Genomic DNA, 22,167 nt, shown 5'->3' with positions numbered 1-22,167 from the left:
ATATCAAGGGCAATGAGAAAGGTTATCATTTCAGCATTTCCTCTAAGCACCAATATTCCTATGTGGAATTAGATAATCGTCTTTATTGTTAAGACTTATTTGCGGAACTAAATATTACAGACAAATATGGTAGAAAGAGGTATTGCTAGAGCTAGAAAGATATTTCAGGATTTTCATGCCTGCAGATAATTTCAATTATTTAAAACTTTATTAATGAGTACAAAATCACATATCTTCAGATTCAAGGTGTCTTGAACCGAGACAAGAGACTGATTTTAATTAATTAGTTGAATGATTAACTTAGCAGAGTAGAGAGATCAATGTATTATTTAAAAGTACATAATATTGTTTTTTGTTTTTATAAATCACATACATTAAAAACCTAATATACTTTGTTTTAGCACATGAATAATGAAAAAGAAAAAATTAAATACCTTTCATGATGCTCTTAATAATTTCTTAACTCTTAAACTTTCACTAACATGAAAAGAATAGATTCATTCCTATGACAGCTTATTGTAAAAGTATAAGAGATTAATGATTTATGATGATACTATGCTAAGTGCAAAGAAGTCTGAAATTTTTAACTGTGAGGGGCATATTTTAAATGAATAATAAAAATTATTTCGCTTTAGAAACAGTGATGCATAAAATCAGTTTTATATCTTGGTGAACAATGGTAATATTGTCATATAATGCACCTGGGGAAAATGCTAATGAATCATATTCCGAGCAATTAGGATTACATTTTAATCTTTTTTAAAAAAAAAAGAAAAGAAATAAATGCTTTAGTAATTCTGTCATTGTTTTAAATTATAGCCTAATGAAAAGAAATCATTTGCAAAAGTCTACAACAAATCTCATGAAGATTAGTATGTGCTGTGTAGCACATTCATGTGGTCAGTTTCAATATTCAGAAACACCTAACTGTAAACAACAGTGGTCTTATAGATATTTCTGTTCCAAAATATACTTTTGATGGTGAGAATGTTTAATATGCTAAATTCTGAGGTTTTCTTCAACAAAAATTATTCTATATACAGACAGTCTTCTTCCAGTACTGTGGTCTGCAAGTTTCATTGAAAATAGTTTCAAATGCAGTAACAGGGTATGAGACTTATATATCCAGCCCAATCCATATTTTAGGGTCTAGACTATTTCCCTTTTTAAAAAAAAAACAAAAACAAATCATATACAAACTCATAACCTTGGAAAAAATATGTTCATGTTTTACAAAGAAAAGTCCAGCTTGAAATAACATTAGTTTCAAAATGGCTATAAACATCCATACTGGTACTACATGGCTATATTTTATCAATTTCTTTGACAAAGTGCAGTTTGGTTTCATGAGCTCTGCACTGAACTAATTAAGTATTGCATTATTTTTAGAACCTACGCTCTTTTCAATGAATCCTATTGAAATAGTTAGAATTCCACAGAGTTATATTGATTTACTCCACTAGCATTACTCAGATATGTACTCAGATCGTTATATATCTTTTGGCTTGTAGATCAATACTAATGTGATGCACTACAGCAAATTTGATAGTTAATGTGAATATTATTGCAAATTATGTTAAATACTACTGTTCTGGTTTAATAAATAGTAGATAAACTTGTGTGTATTCATCTGAATACAATGTAGCAATATATGAATTCATTTGAAAATTATTTTAGACTTCTGCATCTGTTTAGTAAAAAATCAATAGAAATAATGTATCAGATGCAAATGTAGTTTGTTTATATTGTAAAGTATCAATTTGCAAAGAACAGGGAACTAGATACATTTCTGAGATGGGCTGGCTGGTGACATGAAAAGGATTTCATGTTACGTTTTCCATAGTATGGTTAAATGATATTTTATGGCAGGTTGCAGTTGCATTAGCATACATTAGGCCTATAAGAAGATTAAAACACACCTTTATGAATAATGCATATTGGAGTGTTTTATGCTTTATAGAAACACATGCAGATATTCTTATTGATAGCATTAAAGAACTGATAGAAACTAGAACTAATTAAATAGCCTCAAAGCATGTAACTTGTTCCTTAGCCATAACATTATAGGTTTGATTTGATTACATCAGAAACCTGTTAGATTTGTATATTATAATCAGTGCCTGATGAAGAAAACATTAATATTTTCTATTTAGAAAGCAGTCCTTTTTAAACAGTCTGTTATTTGACACAAGGAAGAACGTACAGTATATATGAAGTTCTCTATAGAGAACAATGAATTACAAATTTAAATATTGGTAGGTTTACAAGCAAGAAACTAGATTATAGTAAATGAAAATAAAAAATATGGAAAATTAACAATATATGAAATAGCTGATGTAAGGACAACATTAAAGGTGACATTATGTATTATGAATTGCATTATTATATCAAATGTTCAGTTTTAAATCTGTAAAGATGATGCCCAGATTAATGAATGTCATTCAAGCCTTCCTTCAGTTAGCTGTTCATTATATATATATAATTATCACTATTACTTGTATGTACCCTGAGAGCTTATGCACCATAGACAAATTCCTTGTGTGCCCAACCACACTGGCCAATAATGAATTCTATTCTGTATATATTTGCACTCTGCATTGATATTATGCATTCCACTTCTGAACTTGTTAGAATCCAGAATTTAAAGCAATTTAGAAAGAACCCAAATCAGAAACCTGATTTCTACCTGTATTGTTTGTTTTAGGTGACTTTTACGAAGAGGAAATTTGGGTTAATGAAGAAGGCTTATGAGTTGAGTGTTCTATGCGACTGTGAAATTGCTCTCATAATCTTCAACAGCACCAATAAACTTTTCCAGTATGCCAGCACTGATATGGACAAGGTGTTGCTGAAGTATACAGAATACAATGAACCGCATGAGAGTCGAACGAATTCAGATATTGTCGAGGTAAGAATTATACTGAATAAGGAGGGTTTCTTTCCCTATAATGTGCTATACTAGTTTGTAACTGATTTCATTTTCTATGTGATGATTACCTGAGCTAGTTCAGTTCATAATAAAACGCTCTCCTACTTTAGTGCATTCTTTTTATTAGTTCATTTGGCTTTCATCTTATAAAATACAATCTCACAAATTTTTGAAACCATGGATTCATATTTAAAGATATACTCTCCAATATATTTTGTAATGCTCTAGCAAGTGAAATATAATTTATGAGTCTAACCATGCAAGTAAAGGAAGCTTTTGGTAAATTTACCTCATACATGTTCCTTAATATATATTGATTGGTATATTATTTTGTTGTTCTGAAGAGAATAATAGCATTGATTTTCAAATGTGTTCTAATTTTTTGCTTGCTGTCATCAATTTATTTTGGAATCTTATGACTATCTTAAACAAAGAAGTAAATAAGAGTTATCTCAGGAAGCCTTAAGGTTCTTAAACAAATACATACTTTATTGTAACAATCTTAAAGAATTTGCTGCTGATTTCAGTGGAGTCAGAGTTTAAGTGCATGTCTGATGGCTACTTGTATTTCTGATTCTGCATTTCAATGCAAACACAAAAAATGCACAAATAATCCTGCAAAAACAGTAAGTGAAGTCCATCCAAACTTCCAAAAATCCCAATGCAAATTCAAACTGATATTCTAGTCTTCTATTAAATTTAGAGATAATATTTTTAAGCAATAAAAGTAACTGCTAAAAAATTGATGATTACTAAAGTTGGATAAATTTATATTTTCAGTCAACATCTGGAAGAAAAAAATGTAAATAAATTACTGTTATAGGCCTTCCTGTGGATTCTTAGGAGCTATTCTTAACATTTACAGCGGACCATTAAAATGCTCTTTCTTTCCTTCAGTTCTTGACTAGCAACAAATAAGAGAAGATTCTATTCTCAAAATTCCTTGATAATAGCATATTAATAAAACAATATGATCTTTTTTGATGAGATAGACCACTCTGACCTAACAGGAACCTTATGTTGCCCAACTTGCATTCCCATGTGGCTTGACATTCTCCATTATGAATTATTTGACTGCAGGAATTTGCCATCTCCATCCCTTGTTGCCATTTTATAACTAGTAGAAGAAATCTCTCCCAGAAGAGTTGTTTATGGCAATAGAAAGAAATGTTACTATTGTGTGAAACACTTAATTGATTAGAAATGTTGAAATTAGTTATGCTAAATGATTTCAAAATAGAAGTGCAGGTACAGGAACAAAACATGCCACCATGCATGGAGGGTAATTGCAGAATGATTAATATATTCATTGTAACAGGATATTTCATGGAATACTTTCTGCAAATGCCTTATTTTAATAAACAACATGTACCATTTCAATTTTTTTAAAAAAAAATTAAGATTATCAGATGTAATTTTGGTCCTAAAAATCTCTACACTCTTTGATCTAGATTAGTGTCTCTAGATTTCTTTGAATAGTAATAATCTTATCTATTCCCAAAATCTTTGATACAGGGATTCTTTCATTTTTCATTTTCTCTTCTTGATTCCTCATAACATCAGACTCTTGTCATTAGCAGCAGGCTGTGTGAATGTTAATCTTGTAGGCAGGCTCTATTTGCAGCCATAGGATGTTCACCCACAATTATTGAATAATGTAGCCTTGGTGATAACTCCAACTACTTTTCTCTTATGTCTTTATAGTACAGTGCTATTTTGTTTTTGTTTGAAGCTGATGGATTTTTTTTTATTTCTAAGAGAAAGAAATGGTTAAATGTGAGAAATAAAGATATTGGTAAATGGTCATGGACAAACAGAAGTACTTCCTGTGCTTGGTGACAAATGTATAATACACAATTCTGTGTATCTGTAGCTGTGGCTGTTTATTAATTTATGTCAGCAAACGTTTTAGACTCTCTATAACCAAAAAAGCAGTAGTTATAAGAACACATTGACAATCATGTTAGAATAGTTAAACAGTTAAACAATAATCACACAAAAGAGATACAAAAGGCTTGCTGTATTGTTCTTTACCATATGGCTTGGTAGCTGCTAAAATAGCTTACTAACTTGAAAGGATGTGATTTTCTATATTCAGAACGAAATATAGAGTGCAGAGGTCATTCCGGATTCAGCAGTGTTTCAGGGTCAGAGGAAATAGTTCTGCAGTATGTGGGGGTATATGGGGAAAAAAGAATCTTTACATTAGCCAAAAAAATCTTCAGTATAATTATATTGTTTTACTTGATAATTAGCATCACTGTTGCCAGTACAATGAAGCAAGAAAACAAAAGCTGAAGAGGCAGGCAGCTTTGTACACAAAAAGTATCTGAGTACATGTCTTGGTGTAGAACAAAGAATTGTCATCTTTTCAATATTTAAATACCTCAGTAAAAGATGTATTTAAAGACAAAAATCTGCACTGCCAATCCTATGCAATTCTATGGCTGCTAGGATAATGTATTAAGAGCTATACCATTACAGATTTAACCCTCCAAGACCAAAACTGAAACCCAGATTTTTGATAGTAGTCAGGTGCTAAATTTTCCCTTCTGCTTCTTTACCCAGCTTTAAAGTTGACCTTGTCCAAATAAGGTTGGAATAATAGGCAAAAAGGAAGATGAGATGTTTCTCTACCATATCTACAGTCTGGAAAAAACAATGCTGTATATGTGGCCTGGTTTAAGACTGCTCTCTCCCATTGTGGACGAGATTATTCTAAAGAAAAAGAACCAACAGGAAATACAGTGAAGATTATTTCTTCATTGCTGCCTTGCAAGTTCAGACTTGTCAGGATCCTGCAATTGCAGTTTAGAATTGTTCCATCAATTATACTTAAGAATGAGCCTTTTAAGGCAACTTGTATCATCAAATAAAGGGACTATTCTTCACATCAAGAATGTGGTATTTTTCTTGTGCAGGGTGGATTTTTTATTTTTAGTTCTTTTTCAAGACAGCAGAAAATGGATCAATTTCATCTTGTGATTATTTAACTGACCTTCTGCATTCTTACAGATAAATATTTTATATCTATAAGTTTAATTTCTGTGGGATTCAAGTGTCCAAATGCATACATGTTGATGATATGGATGTCATCTCTTTCTAAGGTTTTAATTTGTTAATTTAGTATTTAATAGAATGCCTTGTGGGATGCCTTTGTGCAAATCCACAGCAAACCACATTTATGGGAACTGTATGTAGGAATTAGGCATAAACAACAATAAATGTATTTTAATTGTTTGCTTCCAAGAGCAATTGTTCCTAACAAATAAGTCTGTTATTATCCATACTTTTTATTAAAACAATTTAGTTTTATTATTATTTTAATGGCACAGAAGAATGACCCAGCTTTTGAATTGTCCTGAATTGTTAATCAGTACTCCACAAAAGGCAAGGAATAAGAAAGATGCAGGAAAATTCATAATTTAGTCTCTAGATGTTTCAGGTATAGGGTCTACAGTTCAAAGATTTATTTATTTACTTAGCATTTACTTAGCATCCATCTATAAAGGGACTCCAAGCAACTTATGCCTGTCACTAAGAAAAAAAATTCTCCTACCTTTAAAAATAAAAATACCATTAGCCCCAATTCATTTTCTGATCACGAAGTGAGAGAAAGAGCAGAATTCTACATAATAATCTTTTTTGTTTCTTTTCAAAATACAATTTTAATCCATGGACAAAAGAAAAGACTCTTACCATAACGTCTCAGTAAAATAACTAAGGAATTTCACTCAAAAGTGCTTTTCCAAAACGCAGCTACACTTTCTTGGAGGTTTTTTTTTAAAAAAAAATATTTCACTTCTCATTCAAAAAGCTTTGGGACAACCATGAACTAATGATTGAAAATCTCTATAGATATAAGGAACTTAAGATTTTGCCAGAATTTACAAAAAAATATTTTTATTGGCACATTTGTTTCTAATGTGCAATTTAGCAGCAGAACAACCCTAAAGAAAGTACACTGAATTTGACTAAGAATCATTAGACCAATCAATCTTAGAAGGTAAACTGTTAGTATAGTAATTAGATTCAGTTGTTTGCATTCACATCTTTTTTGTTTTCTAATAGAAAATTAAATGGTTTTTTTTATGGGGGGAAGATATCGCAGTCTTGCTTATCTCAAGATACCTTGCTTATGTTGCTGAATTATTTCAGTCCTGCATAACAGATTTAGGTCAGGGCGTGATAAAACAAAAACTATTATTGCAACTGAACCTTTTGTCCTTTTAAACAATTTAAGAACAATAGTTCTTACCAAAATTGCTAACATAGAATCATAACCCTTCCATGAATCAAAATGCAAATTTGGAATCTGCATATTTTATCAAAACATTTATTAAACAAAAATGTAAAATAATTGGGCATTTTTTTTGAAATATTATATGTGAACTGAATTTGTTATGAGATTCATTGAACACTTAGCATCTGGGGAGAAGATATCTCAGAATTTTAATCATTAATCAACATTAAGATAATGTTAAACAGTTTTATTCTGCTATCATTTGTTCTCTCATATTCTTATTGTCTATGGTTTTAATATACATTAAAATGTTGCTCAGCTGTAACATCTGAACATTTACTTGGTGTTTTTGTTTAATTTTAATTTAATTTTTTACCCACCGCCTCATTGTTACATAGAATATCACAAATCTTTTAAAGTCCTACAGTCTGTTTTGAGTTTTTTGCTTTTCCACTGACTCTGTTTCTTTGCATAAATGCTGCTTCTCCCTTCATTCACCCTCTCTGTTAAATCTGGTAAATCAGTCTTTTACGTCTCTGCTTTTCTTAGATGTTTCACCCTTCTTTGTTCTTACTAGCCTGTTACTTTTTACCATGATTGCTGTTTTATAGTTAGGTTAACCTACTTTGCTCAGATTTTTCCCTTCTTTCTAAATTTTGAACCTTAGTAGCTTTCCCTTAATTTCATTCTTCAAAGATCTGACTCTGCTTGATTTTTATCATACTTCTTTTTGCTAAATATAGACTTGATCCTCTGGAGAACTTTCCTTTTCTTTTCCTGTGTTCTCCAAGTTGCTCAGTTAAATATCTAAATTTACATTACTGAAACCCTAGGATTAGGATCTGGGTCTTCTCTACAGCAATTTTTGTTTATATTCTCAAAAAGGAGATAAGAGATTGCATGTTTGGTTCAAATCAAGAGGAAAAAAATCAGTTTTTATCTTTGTTCGGTCTTAGATCTTTCCTTGGGAGAGACCAAATCAGGTTAAATTCAGATTCTTTGAAAATCTAATAAAAGAACACAGTAAAAATTATTATTATTCTCCATGATTGTAGGCTGGCTTCCACTGGAATTAGTGCCAGGTATCTAAATGATCTTAATGGAATTGCATTGCACAATGTAAAGAAAAAAATGAAAACAGTACTGTTAACATTGTTCTTTTATAACAGAATTGCTGAATTGAGATTTTCTATAATCGAGTGGCTAGAAGCATGGAGTATAAGGAAAATGCTCCCAATCAAACAAATTTAGTCATAAGATTATTAGGTTGCCTTCACTAACCCACCATGTAAATGTTAAATACCTCCCAACAATTAAATACCTCCCAACAATGTGGCAAGGTAATAAAATTACTGATCTATTTTGCTGTGTGGATTAGTGAAATAATATTAGGTCAGACCAATAATCTTGGTGTAATAAACTATGGCATATATGCTCTGTTATTTGTTCCTTCCTATATGATGATACCACTCTAATGGCAGATGATACCACTCTAATGGCAGAAAGTGAAGAGGAACTAAAGAGCCTCTTGATGCAGGTGAAAAAGGAGAGTGCAAAAGCTGGCTTGAAACTCAACATTAAGAAAACCAAAATCATGGCATCCAGCCCTCTCAATTCCTGGCAAATAGATGGGGAAGAAATGGAGGTAGTGACAGATTTTATTTTTCTGGGCTCAAAGATCACCTCAGATGGGGACTGCAGCCAAGAAATTAAAAGACGCTTGCTCCTGGGGATGAAAGCTATGGCAAATCTAGACAGCATACTAAAAAGCAGAGACATCACCCTGCCAACAAAAGTGCGTATAGTCCAGGCCATGGTTTCCCCAGTTGCAATGTATGGCTGTGAAAGTTGGACCATAAGAAAGGCTGAGCGCAAAAGAATTGAGGCCTTTGAACTATGGTGCTGGAGAAGACTCCTGCGAGTCCCTTGGACTGCAAGGCGTTCAAACCGGTCAGTCCTAGAAGAGATCAACCCCGACTGCTCTTTAGAAGGCTAGATCCTGAAGTTGAAACTCAAATACTTTGGCCACCTAATGAGAAGGAAGGACTCACTGGAGAAGGGCCTAATGCTGGGAAAGATTGAGGGCAATAGAAGAAAGGGACGACAGAGAATGAGATGGCTTGATGGAGTCACTGAAGCAGTAGATATGAACTTAAATGGACTCCAGAAGATGGTAGAGGACAGGAAGACCTGGAGTAACGTCCATGGGGTCGCGATGGGTCGGACAAGACTTCACAATTAACAACAACAACATATACCAGATAGTATTACATTCATATACTTAAGAAAAGTTTGTTTTTGTTAGTATAGTAAACAGAGTTGTACAATATTTTGAAATCAGCATAAACATCTTAAATCACCATTCCTTTTCCTAGTTTCACATACTATTTTAACAGGTTGCAGACAGATGTTATGTTCTATCTTTCAGAGAATAAATCTAAAATGCTTCAAAGTCTTAAGATAATGGAGAATCCTGTCATTGATATCAGTTGTAATCCTGGCTGGCATCTCATAAACTAAATATTTATTTTGATACATTCTACAAAATAGTTACACTTTACTCCTTGACAAACACACAGGAATTCCATTTAAATAATTTTTTGTGACAGGTTCTCTGAAGTTAAGAATTTGCAAGCAATTAATATAAATTAAAATGGATATGTAGTGTGAGAGTAACTCCATATTATTTCTATCTCATGCTTATGTTTTCATAAATGATGAAACATCCATTTCTAAACATATTTACTTGACAGTAAATCTTACTAATTTCTGCAAAATTTGCTACCAGCTGAGTGATCATGGTCATGCAGAGTCAATATCACATCAGATCATTTGCTCAGATAGTAGGAGCAGCAGCAGCAGCAGATGGAGAAGTCAGTATTGTCAGATGTCTCACTGCTTCTTTCTGTCTTGCTCATTATATTATTAAAAACTCTTCATATACATTATATAATTATTGTGTGGGGACATATATTATTAGACAATGTGTTAATTTTATAGTATGATTTAGCCCTGTTCCAAACCAATATTTGGGATCCTGTATATATGACAAAATAGCATTAGTCATGATGGTAGGAGGTTTTTTTCTTTATCCAGGTGTTATTACAAATCTCTAACAGTGCTTTATTGTGCTAATGACTAGTTGTTGGGAAAATCTATATGGGATCATATAGAGTCTTAAAACTAAGTAATAATGGCAATTTGAATATGCTGAAAACCTGGAGACCATTAAGCACAAATCTTATTTGGATTGTACAGAGAGTACATGTTCATGCACATCACTGCAACATAAGTGATACCTTAAGTTTGAAAGAAATGTCAGAGTCTCATTTTGCTGATTTTCTTATTGAACATTATTGCATCAAATCTCTCTTGTAGTAGATTCTATAGCATACCTAAGATTAGTTACCTGGTGAGAAAGTCTGAATGCATTGAAAGGAGGAAAAATCTGTCAATTATTTTTAAAGGTCATAGTACTAATGATCAACTGGGAGGTTAATTAGATTCTGAAAGCTTTTTATATCAATTAAGACTCTTATCTATATAAATAAGCACCTCTCACTATTTCAAGCTATGAACCTTTATTCATTTATTTTAAGTAGTCTTAAATATGATAAAAATGCAGGGTTGGAGGGTAAGGACTTCATATATCCTTCAATATTCCATCCTTCCTTATTCACATTTAAACAATAGAGATATGGCTAGTTCAGAGCTTGAATGTCTCCATCAATATGACAGTCAATTTCACATGTAATGAAGTAAGCAACCTCCTATGCTATCATATCAGATTTAGCAGAGATATTGTTAGCAAGAGTCATTTTCAATTTGCAATGAATGAAACAAATCTTAAAGGCCAACTGAGCATCCCAATTTCCATAATAACATGTCAAATGAGAATTCTACAATTAGGACAGGTGATATTACAACTGGCATAATGATCTTGTAAGAGATTATCTGTGGAAAGGAAACATCCCCCCCAAAAAAATTTCTCAAAAGCAGGATTCTTTCTTAGCTATAACAGTATACTGTTCTTGAAAACGTTGAGGTGAAGAGCTCCATCATAATTGGTTTTTCTTGGAATATGATTGAAGTACATGAAACCAAAATAACTCTAGTGTATTGGAAAATGGAACGAAAGGCAGAGCATTCACATATCTACCTTAGCTTCCTCCATCAATGAGAATTTCTCTGAAATCCTCTTCACCTTTGAAGACTTTCTAAGATCATACTCCTTTCTTTCTAACTGGGAAAAAAAAATGCTAATGTATTTGCATGGCATTAAGAAATATAGCTCTGTCCTAACATTTTTCCTAGCTACTGGCATTCAGAGACAGAATGCCTCTGAAGTTAGATGTCCTTTAAACTATCACAACAGATAAATTTGGGTTACCGTATCCTACCTACTTCTTTAAGGCATGGTGAGAGTTGTGTGGAATGTGTTGCAAGGAGGATTTATTAACTTGGAATAGCAAGTAGAAAACTATAAATAATAATTTAAAAAATACAAGTCATTGGAGCCATTCCAGCAATCAAGTATATCTTCTGGATCGAGCAATTTTAAAGTTAATAGGTGAGCTGGATAGTATAGCCTACTGTTTCTTTAAAAAGGATCACATGCATTATCAAATTATTATTATTATTTTGCTTGCTTTACCAAATTCAGCAGATTTGCAAATAGCTGTGAATTTGATTCTCAAGACAGCAATTGCTAGCAGGAAATGACAATTATCCCAAGAGTAGTAAGCAGCAACAGATTCAAGAATTGGAGAAAATGACCATGGGAGTCTAGAGCTACAGTGATCTTGTAGTGCAAATGCAAGAAATGAAAAAGCAATCCAAAGTTTGAAAGCATCTTTAAAAAAATTCATTCAGTTTCAGAAAGAAAGAAGAAATTAACTTCATATTCAAAGGATTTTCTACCCTGTTTTTCCCAGAATAAGAATTCTAGTAGCTCAAAATTGATATCATGTAAATATGGCTTGGATTATTTTAGATAGTAGAACAACAGTTTGTTGAAAAATAAAATAAACCAGCCCTCCTCTTTATCAATTTTTGCATTGGGCATTTTAATTCCTACACATAAGCATTTTAACTTGATGTTTTATGTATTCCTAATGTGTATTTTTAATGAATGGCTATTCTTAAAGAATAGTTTATGCTTACCAATTCCATAATGGTAAATGTCATGATGAAATTCTGTGATGAGATAAATACATGAAGGCAATAATAATTCAGGAAATAGAGGGGATATTTAAGCCACCTCCTTGTATCAATTTTCTCCTATAGATGCTGTCTGTGTTAAACCCCTCATGAAAGAGGCTTTAAATCTGGAAGTGTACAAATATAAAGAGAAACTGGCTTTTGGGGGAGATATTTTTCAAAGCAAACTTAGGCCATGAAGGATAGACTTAGGAACTTTTCCCTCTTGGTGTTGATCTTCCCCCACACTCAATATTTCCAGTATTGGGTTTGGCAACTAGCATTTCCTCACATAAAAAGTTAATTCCATTGCAACCAATGGGGTTTTCTTCCAAGGAAACATATTTAGAATTAGGCATTTGTTCCACTTGGTTTTAATACAGTAAGGCTAACATACAAATAAGGGTCTAATTCCTAATTTTTATGGAATTCATTTGTTCAATAATTGTGATTTGTAAGCAGTAAGGTTGTGCAGATGTGCTACTTAAAATACTGCGATGCTGTGTTTTGTTGAAAAGTCAGTGGCATATCTAGCATAAATATAATCTGTATGTAGGGAGTTCATAGCAGAACATGGTTGTTTCTCAAATTCCCCCTTCTGAACGATTTTACAGCCCTAATAATTAGAAAGTATGCTAGGTTATTCCTGCAGTTTGCTCCCAATTGATTTAAGGAAAAGTTTAATTAAGTCCAGTTGACAGTTATTATGCTATGGTAGAAAAGTTGTGAAGTATTTGATTTCTGTATTATAGTCAGGAGTTTGCAAGAAAGTTATATTTATTCACAGAAACACAAAATTTGGATCAGTTATTTAGGCTATCAAGTCCAAGGCTCTGCTGAATTGACAAATCTGAGTTGGTAACTGTTAGAAAAGTTTTCCTAATATTCCCAATTATATACCCTGGGATGATAGAAAATGGATCTCTGCAACTCCTATTCAAACACTTGAAAAGTGATATCACAACCCCTTCAATATTCATAGAAGCAGATATCATTGGTGACATTTGCTGATATTGTGGCTATAATTTTCTGATTCCATTCTTTAAATGTATCCTTCAATATTTTTATTGTTGTAACCAATCATGAGTGGGGTATATCTTTCCTCATTCTAAAACCATTAGACCCCACTAATGTCCTCTTGTAAAAATCAAAAGAGGATCTGTTTCCCATAACAAGTTTTTATATTCTGTAATTAATTCCAAAATATTAATGTAAAAGTTTCAATATTCCAATTTTATCTGGATCCTTAGTCCATTTATAACTTTCCTAGAAAAAAGAGTATTTAGCTTTTAGCTGTTTATTTCCTGTTATTTATATCCTTAAGATTATAATTAAAGTTTTCTTTTATTCAGGATTAAAAGGCAGACTCACCCAGCATTTTCAGACTTGTCATTCCAAAAGTCTCTAATAGCTAGAAGTACTTAATAAACAAATTTCCAAAAGGGATGAAAAAGTGAAGTTTATGAACGTAGTGTCCTTTAAAAGGCTCCACTGTGATTGGAAGCAAAATTGCTAATTCCACAATCTCCTAGCATTTAAACCAGTGAAAAACTGCTGTCCTGTGGTCTCCTTGTGAAGAGCAACCATCCAGAGCATACATGGATGATCTCTCATCCTCTACTTATTTGAGGAGGTTCTAAGGCATTGTGCCTCTGTCACAGAGATGAGCTCCACTTTTCAGAGCTCAGAATTAAACATAGTATTTTAAGTGGAATCTCACAATTCAACCAATCAACCAATCTACCAATGGAATAGCTTGACTTCAGAAGTTGTGGATGCTCCATCACTGGATGCTTTCAAAAAGAGATTGGACAACCATTTGTCTGAAATGGTAGCAGGGAGTTGGACTAGAAGATCTCTAAGGTCCCTTCCTATTCTATTCTATTCTATTCTATTCTATTCTATTCTATTGGAACCATTATTTTGAAATTGGGTTTCTGTTGATGCAGCATAAAATTGCCAAATGCATCTTTAGTGGCCATGGCTCACTGTTTATATTCAATTATATTCTCTAATCAGCTTCAGAATGCCCTGAAACTGGCAAGGCCCTTTAATTTCCATAGACTTTCCATTCCTGTTAACCACAGCCTAATGTTTTCATGGTAGGAATCATAGTAGACCAATATTATAAACAGGAAAAGGGAGAGCAAATTCTTTAAAACTGATTCACAAATAATTCTTTTAATAGAAAAAAAGGATCTGAATCAATATTGTGCCACTTTCTTTAAGATATAAAAGAATTGGCTTAAAAGCTAAGAAAAAAACCTTGCATGTCTGTGTAATGTTCTTATAACCTAACAGTTCTAATGTTTTGTTTTGGCTTTGTTTTACCCCCTCCTCCTCCTCCTTAATCCAGTCATTTGTTTTTTTAGTCACTGTTTCACATAGTAACAGCTTGTTGTATTTTGGTCTATTTGCCAGAGGCCTGGTTTATTTTTAAATTCTTGAACTTTTGGATTTTATTTTATTTTTACAAGATTGGAAGCAGCTGAATTGCCTGGAGTTACAGGTTGAAAAGCTTGCTTTACATTATGAGAAAGGAAGCTTCATCCTCCCCCCCCCCTTCCCTTTTTGTGTTCATTTTTATTTCAATTTTCCCCCCCTAACAAATGTCTCTAACTGCTGGTTGCCTAAAAATAGAAAGCCACCTCACTAAAAATAGCTTGGCTCTCAGTCTTGCCAAGGAAAATGGAGAGGAATGGGCGTGGACTTGAAGGCTGAGTAATCCAGCTCTATTCATTCAGAGATCCCTTTGAGAATGTAGCCGATGATAAAGTGTCCTAAAAAAAAAAAAAAGGCCTCATTTGCTCTCTTCAGACTCCTAGGTGCCAATAAATATTTTAGCTCGAGGATATATTTTTTTTCTCGTAGTTGTAAACATTTTACCAAAGACAAGGTTTTGTTTCACAGCAGCAAAAATAGCTGGCTTTTCCTGAAGTCTTTTCCCAGCTCTCTCCAGCTACAGGTTCCTTCACTTTCCACAGGATTTGAAGCTATTTCTTTTTTTCTTTCTTTAAATGGATATTATAACAGTGTCCAATAAGGATACAACTTAATTCTTCATAAATTTAATTTAATACTTCACTACTGCAATTGTGTTTAGGGATTGTTTTCAAGAGTCACCCAAACTGAGAAATGATATTTTTTAAAATTTTTAATGGTGGTCTGGTATATTATAATATCCCAGCTAACTCTTACAATGTCTTTGAATTTTTTTCTACATTTATTATTCAACATTGTGAAAGTGAGTAATCTGGAGTTAAATGCATTCTTTCAGTTTTAATGGAGCACTAAGCAGGTTGATAGCAGAGCTTCTAAGATTTCTCAGAGTGATTGCATCTTCTTTAAAAGGTGCAGGACTTCAGAGAATATTCTGTTCATGAAAGGTATTGCTTTGGAAATACAGTTTTGATTTATTTTGGTTTTGTTAATGCTAGATCAATAGCAAACCCCTTCTATATTGCTTCCAAGAAAACTTCACGGCCATGGCCATGTAGTTGTCAGAACTAAGCTCTTTAAGGAGACTTTACTTTACTGAAGCACAGAGTATATGAGGAACATCAATCAATAAATAACGATGTTAAAAATGGATTGAGAAGCAAATTTATATTCCTGTTTATGGATGAACTCTATGTATCTTATTACTACTTTTTATTTAGGCAGAAGAGTTTTGAGGACTTTTTTAAAAATTAAAAATAATCTTACACAGCTGGTTGTACAGAAACCTCTGTAAAGTTCAAAAGGTTATTTTGTCCTGTTTATTGTTATACTCAGTTCCTGTAATGCTACTGGTGATAAGGCTCTAAAGACAAAGGACAATAATTGATGAGAGAGAACTTAAATCATTCCCGAAGAATTAGAAGCCTTGTATCTATCAACATTAACTCTTCTAGGCTTCTTCCGTCTTATAAGGAATTTTGTCTTACTGCACGTTTCAACATGCCCCACTCTCCAGCAAATGCTTTTTGTAACGGAGGCAGACCACAAATGACCTCTTTATGCAGTAAACAGGGTGTGATGGTGTCTGTGTGGTGTATTACTAATTGCCAAGACTGAATTCCCATATTGTATCTGTACATATTGCATGGAAAAATAGAATGACTGACCCTGTGCAACTCCAGCCTAGTAGTAATCTATTTATTGCTGTATCAGGGAGACAAACTTTTTACGAGCAAATTCTTTTTTCATGTTTATTATTAAGGGACTCTTTTATTCACCCTCTTTCACATTGCTGCATATAGTATAGATAACTTGCTCTTAACTTTCTTTGAATTCTTCTCTTATTTACATATTTCTGACAAAACCTGAGTTAAATTTCTAATTTGCTGACTTTTCCCTTTGTTGTAGTAAACAAATGTTATTTATATACACCCATGTACTGAATATTATTGATTGGTTTTTACTGCATTTCAGAAATCTGTAAATGTAAATGACAGGGTTTTCCTAATGGTCAAAATAAAGTTAGTGAAAATTGCCAAATATATAGATATGTAAAATCTCAAGTTTTGTTGGTTAACCTAACTACTTAATAATCATATCACCAATAGCGAATTGTGTTTACAAAAACAGTTGTTTGTTATAATTACTTACAAATTATTTAATAGTTTAAATATTCAATAAATATTTAATAATAATAATAATTTGGAAGGGATCTTGGAGGTCATCTAGTCCAACCCCTGCTCAGGCAGGAACCCTATACCATTTCAGACAAATGGCTGTCCAGTCTCTTCTTAAAAACATCCAGTGTTGGAGCATTCACCGCTTCTGGGGGCAGGTTGTTCCATTGGTTAATTGTTCTAACTGTCAGGAAGTTCTAGGTTGCTTCTCTCCTTATTAGTTTCCATGTGTTGCTTCTTGTCCTTCAGGCGCTTTGGAAAATAGCTTGACTCCCTCTTCTTTGTGGCAGCCCCTGAGATATTGGAACACTGCTATCATGTCCCCCACTTGTTGGAGTTTTATTAGATTAGCAAACCAAAATGATTTTTTTTTCATATTCAACATTAGAAGCAAATTCACATGTGTATATACATACCCATTATGGCTTGCCCTTTCAAGCTTTGCAGTATTATGTAGAAAAAGAGTAAGAAATGGTAAGCTATAGAAATTAAAAGCATGCAATAAGGAAGCATAGCTAAAATAAATCCATACCAACATTGTTTTCTGTGCTTCTTCATAAGTTTCTACCTTGTAAATCATTCTCGCTTCTATCATGCCTATGGACTACACTTTGTTCTTTAAACTTCTCATCTCTTTACCAGGATCTCATCATTTCGATATAATTACCACAATATCAACTGATTTATTTTTCCTTCATATATTTGTATTGGAATTTGATTCTCATGCTTTGTTTCATGAGCAAATCAGTTCAACATATTAGTCACTCAGTTTTGTTTTTAATTCACATTCATTCAGCACCTTTTTATTCTTTATGTTGTCTTGTTTTACTGCATGTATTTTAAATATAACTTATTTCACATTTAAATTACTTTGATGCTTCTCCTAACCTATCTAACTCTTCCTGTATAGCAAAGCAGACAGAAACATTCTTATACACAACATTTTTGCCTATTTTAATAAACACCTCTTCTATGCCACAGACCACATACTTTCTACCAGCTTTTTACTAGCATTTGCACATCTTAAAATTGCTGTGTCCATTTTTCCATCTGAAATAAACTTTCTATGGGGTACATACGTTCATTTTTTGCCATTCATGTATTATTTGCACTTAGTCGCTTCAAAATTTAAATTTCGCTTGAAAGAAAAGAGTTAGTTTATTGAATAAAACTGTCATACAGTAGAAGCTAAGTAGTATTATCATAAAGATTAAGAAGAGCTCCATGGGAAATGAGCCAAGGTTGTCAGAAGAATAAAGCATAGAGTATGCAGAAGGCTAAGGAAGGCAGTTAACCAAGTATGAGAACAAAGGGTGTGAGAAGAAATAAAGAAGGAAATGAATCAGACCAAGGATGGAATTAACCCTGTGATCCTTATTGCCCTACATTTGGCCTTCCTTCTTTCATGAGAAGGAAAAATGATGCTTCCTTCCTATTTTCTGCTGTGTGGAATAAATGAAAAAAGATAGCATGGTTTCCGGAAGGAGCTCACCATAACCTCCATGGGCACGGAGAGCTAATGAACTCCAAATGGCCACTGGACTGAAGTTTTCCATGGCTAATTCCACTGAACTAGCTAGTTGACTATAAAATACAGAGAAAGGCTGAGGATAAGTGAATGACAAAAATGTATGAGCAATGCATACTATGTGTTTGTACTGGGAAGTAGGAAAAGGCAAGAGAACTTTAGAGCTATAAAGGTAATGATGGTGGGTTACCCTAACATTAAAAGTAATTGTGCAATTTAGAATTTTTTGTATTTTTCTAGTATCAACTTTTCTTTTTCAGCATCAAGTATAGGAACAATGATGAAAAGGGATGATTTAAGAAGTTGCTAAAGATAGTAAGATGAAAATGATATTTGCTGTTACTGTCTTAAACACTTAAACACTCCTAAGACTAATAGAGTATATTTTATCTTGGAAACTTTTTATCATATGTTAAAATAAATTGACTCTATCTTAAACTCTGAAACTTAACAAACTTAATAAAGTTGATTATCTCTCTAAAAATAAGGAAAATTATTCATATTCTAATTGCAGTTATGGAAGATTGTAACAAAAAGTAAATTAGTCTTGAACATAGTACAATGTGCAAGCTTGAAGCTAAATGAAATTCTTCCTCAGTTGTGTATAAAAAAGTGATTTCTGGTATTTATGACAGATTAAAAAGAATTTCCCTATGTCCTTATTTCCAGATGTCTCCATTTATAGTGCAAATATTGTTAAGTATAAACAGTTTCACCTAATTTTCTTCATTAGCAAGCGTCTTGAAGTGTCAAGCCCCCTGCAGATAACAAGATTTGACAGTTGTTGACTGAAGTTGCAACTTCCTGAACTAATAATCCAAATAAAACTAGCTGAGAATGTACCTGCCCAGAGCTTGCTTAAGTTGGAATTTGGAACAGAAATATGAATATGAAAACTTACTATAATATAGTTTAGTATTTTTAAAGCAGAATTACACAAGCTAAGTCCAAGATAGTGTGGGGCCATTTCTGATTTTACATGTAGATTCAAAATCTCTTTAGACATTTCTGCTGAATTGAAAATTTTAATGTGAAGACGATGAAGTTGTTAAATATGCAAACAACAATAATTCCTTCTGCCATTTTATAAGTTAACACTGCCATTCACCTAGTTTATCCATTTCAGTAGGAAATATAGCATTTTTGTCTCCTATAATGTATATTTTTCATTAGAAAAATAGTGATGAGGAGATAAGAAGAATTAAATATCTTGATTTCATTGTTGATCTCTTTACTGCTACATTTAAATTATGCCTGTGATATATCTATGTTATATAGCATATAGTTTGATCTTCCCTTTCTCTCTAAGCAAATTAGAATCATTGTGCCCAATGCTGTTGCTCTTACCATTGAGACACCACTGTATAACCTCAAACTCTTTCTACTGAAGTTGCCAGAAAAAAAGCAAATGAACCTGTCAAAGCTTATTTTCCTATCCAAGTACACATAATCTGAAACTGAAATCTTTCCCCTTATAAATCTCCCAAACACTATTTCAAAGAAGATGAAAATGTGGGCATTGCTTGTTAACTGCCCTGAGACTAGAAGCAAATGGGAAAGTGATTTAGAAAGTTATCAGTGGAATTTGAGTTCAAATGGCAGGCAGGGAGAACATACAAGCAGATGAATTTTTGTTTCTCTGATATTATATATTTTGTTGCGCCTCAACTGAACAACTTGACTGGTACAGAGACTGCTAAGCAGTGTCAAAATATAGGAAACATACAAATTAATCAAGAACAGTAAGATGGCCATCCTCCTTCACTAGGGTCAGGAGTGAGAAAATTTGTATATCTCTAGAGCCAGCCTGTTCCACAATATGGCAGACCTTCTCTCAGTGATCACAAAGAATGGGCAAAATCATTTTGGACAAGTTGGTTCCTTATGACAATTGGAGAGTCAATTATACTGTTTAGGTCAGGAAACAGATGTGCAAGTCTAATGGATTATAGTGCCTCAGATATGTGATACTGTATGCGTAGGAGAAAATGGAAGTATTAGTTTGTTACAAACTGACAATTAGTCAGCAAAGTGTTGTGGTTGCAAACAAGCTAAATTAAATTTAACTAAAGTATCTTAATCACAGTGAGAATTTTTTCCACTCTATTCTGCGTTGTCAGACTCCACCTTTAGTACTGTATCCAATAATGGTCACCACATTTTAAAAAGTCAGATAAACTGGAAAAGATGAAAAGGAAGGATATAAATAAATAGTAAATAAAAGTGGTCAAAGACCTATACAACCAAATCCTATGAAAAAACTTTAAAGAAACTGGGAATGTTTACTTTGAAACAAAAAGACTTCTATCAGATTTGAACCACTAAGAATCTTCTTAACTGTTCTGCACAGTAGTATACAGCAGAGACAGTTATCTAGCCCTTTTCCTGCCATTGGTAGTAAAGGAGTTTTAAATTCCTGTGCTTAATAAGTGCCTAAATTACATAGCTATTTGTTCAAATTATGCGCTTTAGGGGTTTGCGAGCATATTCTATTATGATGGGAAGTCACATTTAGGTGAGCTATAGTGAGTTCTCTGTGCAATTTGTTTACTTTATTTGTCCATTGGTAAATTCCTGAAATAGCTGTTACAAATTGTATACAGATTTTAAGTACATGATACAACTTAAGAATCAGAGTGAGTCTGCAGTCTGAACCTTCCTATACATCCTTAAAATAAAAGTCCAAATTTAGGCTTAAAAAGTATTAGATGTTGAGTCTGTTTGGATGTGTCCCTCACATGTACTGGCTAACCAATTGGTTAACCACTGATTCTGCAGAATAAACTGGATGACCATATGTACCGCACCAATTTTTCACACAATTATATTGAATCATGACTATATTAGATTTCAAGCATTACTGTTACTGTCTAAGTCAATAAAGGAACAATGAAAAGTGAGGGAATAAACAATTATGTATGTTTTAGAGACTCATTGTCTTTAGAGCAACAAAACAACAGAAAGCCTGCCTCAGCTGACCTTTGTTTAATGATGCTGGCACATTTCTAAAGATGATTCTGAGTTGCATCTGTCTATTATTACTGTTCCTCTGAGATTTGAGAGTAAGAGCCACTGTAAAACTAAAGATGATGCTAGGAGATTGGTAACATCAAGGAATGTATCTATGAGTACATGACATTGGCAGAGGCTACCTATTAAACATGGTGTACTGAACCATGAATACCTTTATGAACTCAATTTAGTATATCAAATCCAGTATAAATAGGACTATTAAAGGCTTCTAGTTTTAAGACCTTACATGCAGTTACAGCACATTGTGAAATTAATTACTCCATGTTAATTTGAACATGTTGCATCATAAGTAAACAGCTTTATATCATACTTATTTCAAATGGATTGTTTTCCATCTCCTTTAAGCAGCTTGGAGTCACTTCATTTTCCTTTATTCTCAGTTAATTCAGTTCATTTTTCTCTTGCTGCTCTTCTTTTTTATAACTGCAAATACAAGACAATTAACCTGATTCTTGACTGTTTCACAGCTATCCCACAATAGTGTAATTGGCCAAAATCCTGTTAATGTCTCTTACCAGTTGCTTATCAAAGCTGTGAGAGACAGCAGGGGGTATGGAAACCCTATTCCTATAGGGTTTGATAACCAGCAGTGCTGTAACATATATAATTTGCTCAAGAC

General features: G+C 33.0%; 1 protein-coding gene across 8 annotated transcripts in view; it reads left to right on the top strand.

Annotated features, from left to right (window-relative positions):
- The window catches only part of MEF2C (myocyte enhancer factor 2C), a 188,627-nt gene that overhangs the window by 99,621 nt on the left and 66,839 nt on the right, over positions 1–22,167 (top strand). For all 8 annotated transcript variants that reach the window (XM_039326076.1, XM_039326082.1, XM_039326065.1 and 5 more), the window contains one exon: positions 2,705–2,908. In XM_039326076.1, coding sequence (XP_039182010.1) covers positions 2,705–2,908 — 204 coding nt within the window. The remainder of the gene's footprint in view (positions 1–2,704; positions 2,909–22,167) is intronic.

The sequence above is a fragment of the Crotalus tigris genome, unplaced genomic scaffold (assembly GCF_016545835.1).
Source record: "Crotalus tigris isolate CLP2741 ecotype Arizona unplaced genomic scaffold, ASM1654583v1 scf7180000017613.987060, whole genome shotgun sequence".
NCBI classification, from domain to species: domain Eukaryota; kingdom Metazoa; phylum Chordata; class Lepidosauria; order Squamata; family Viperidae; genus Crotalus; species Crotalus tigris.
This window is presented reverse-complemented; position numbering and strand designations above follow the sequence as displayed.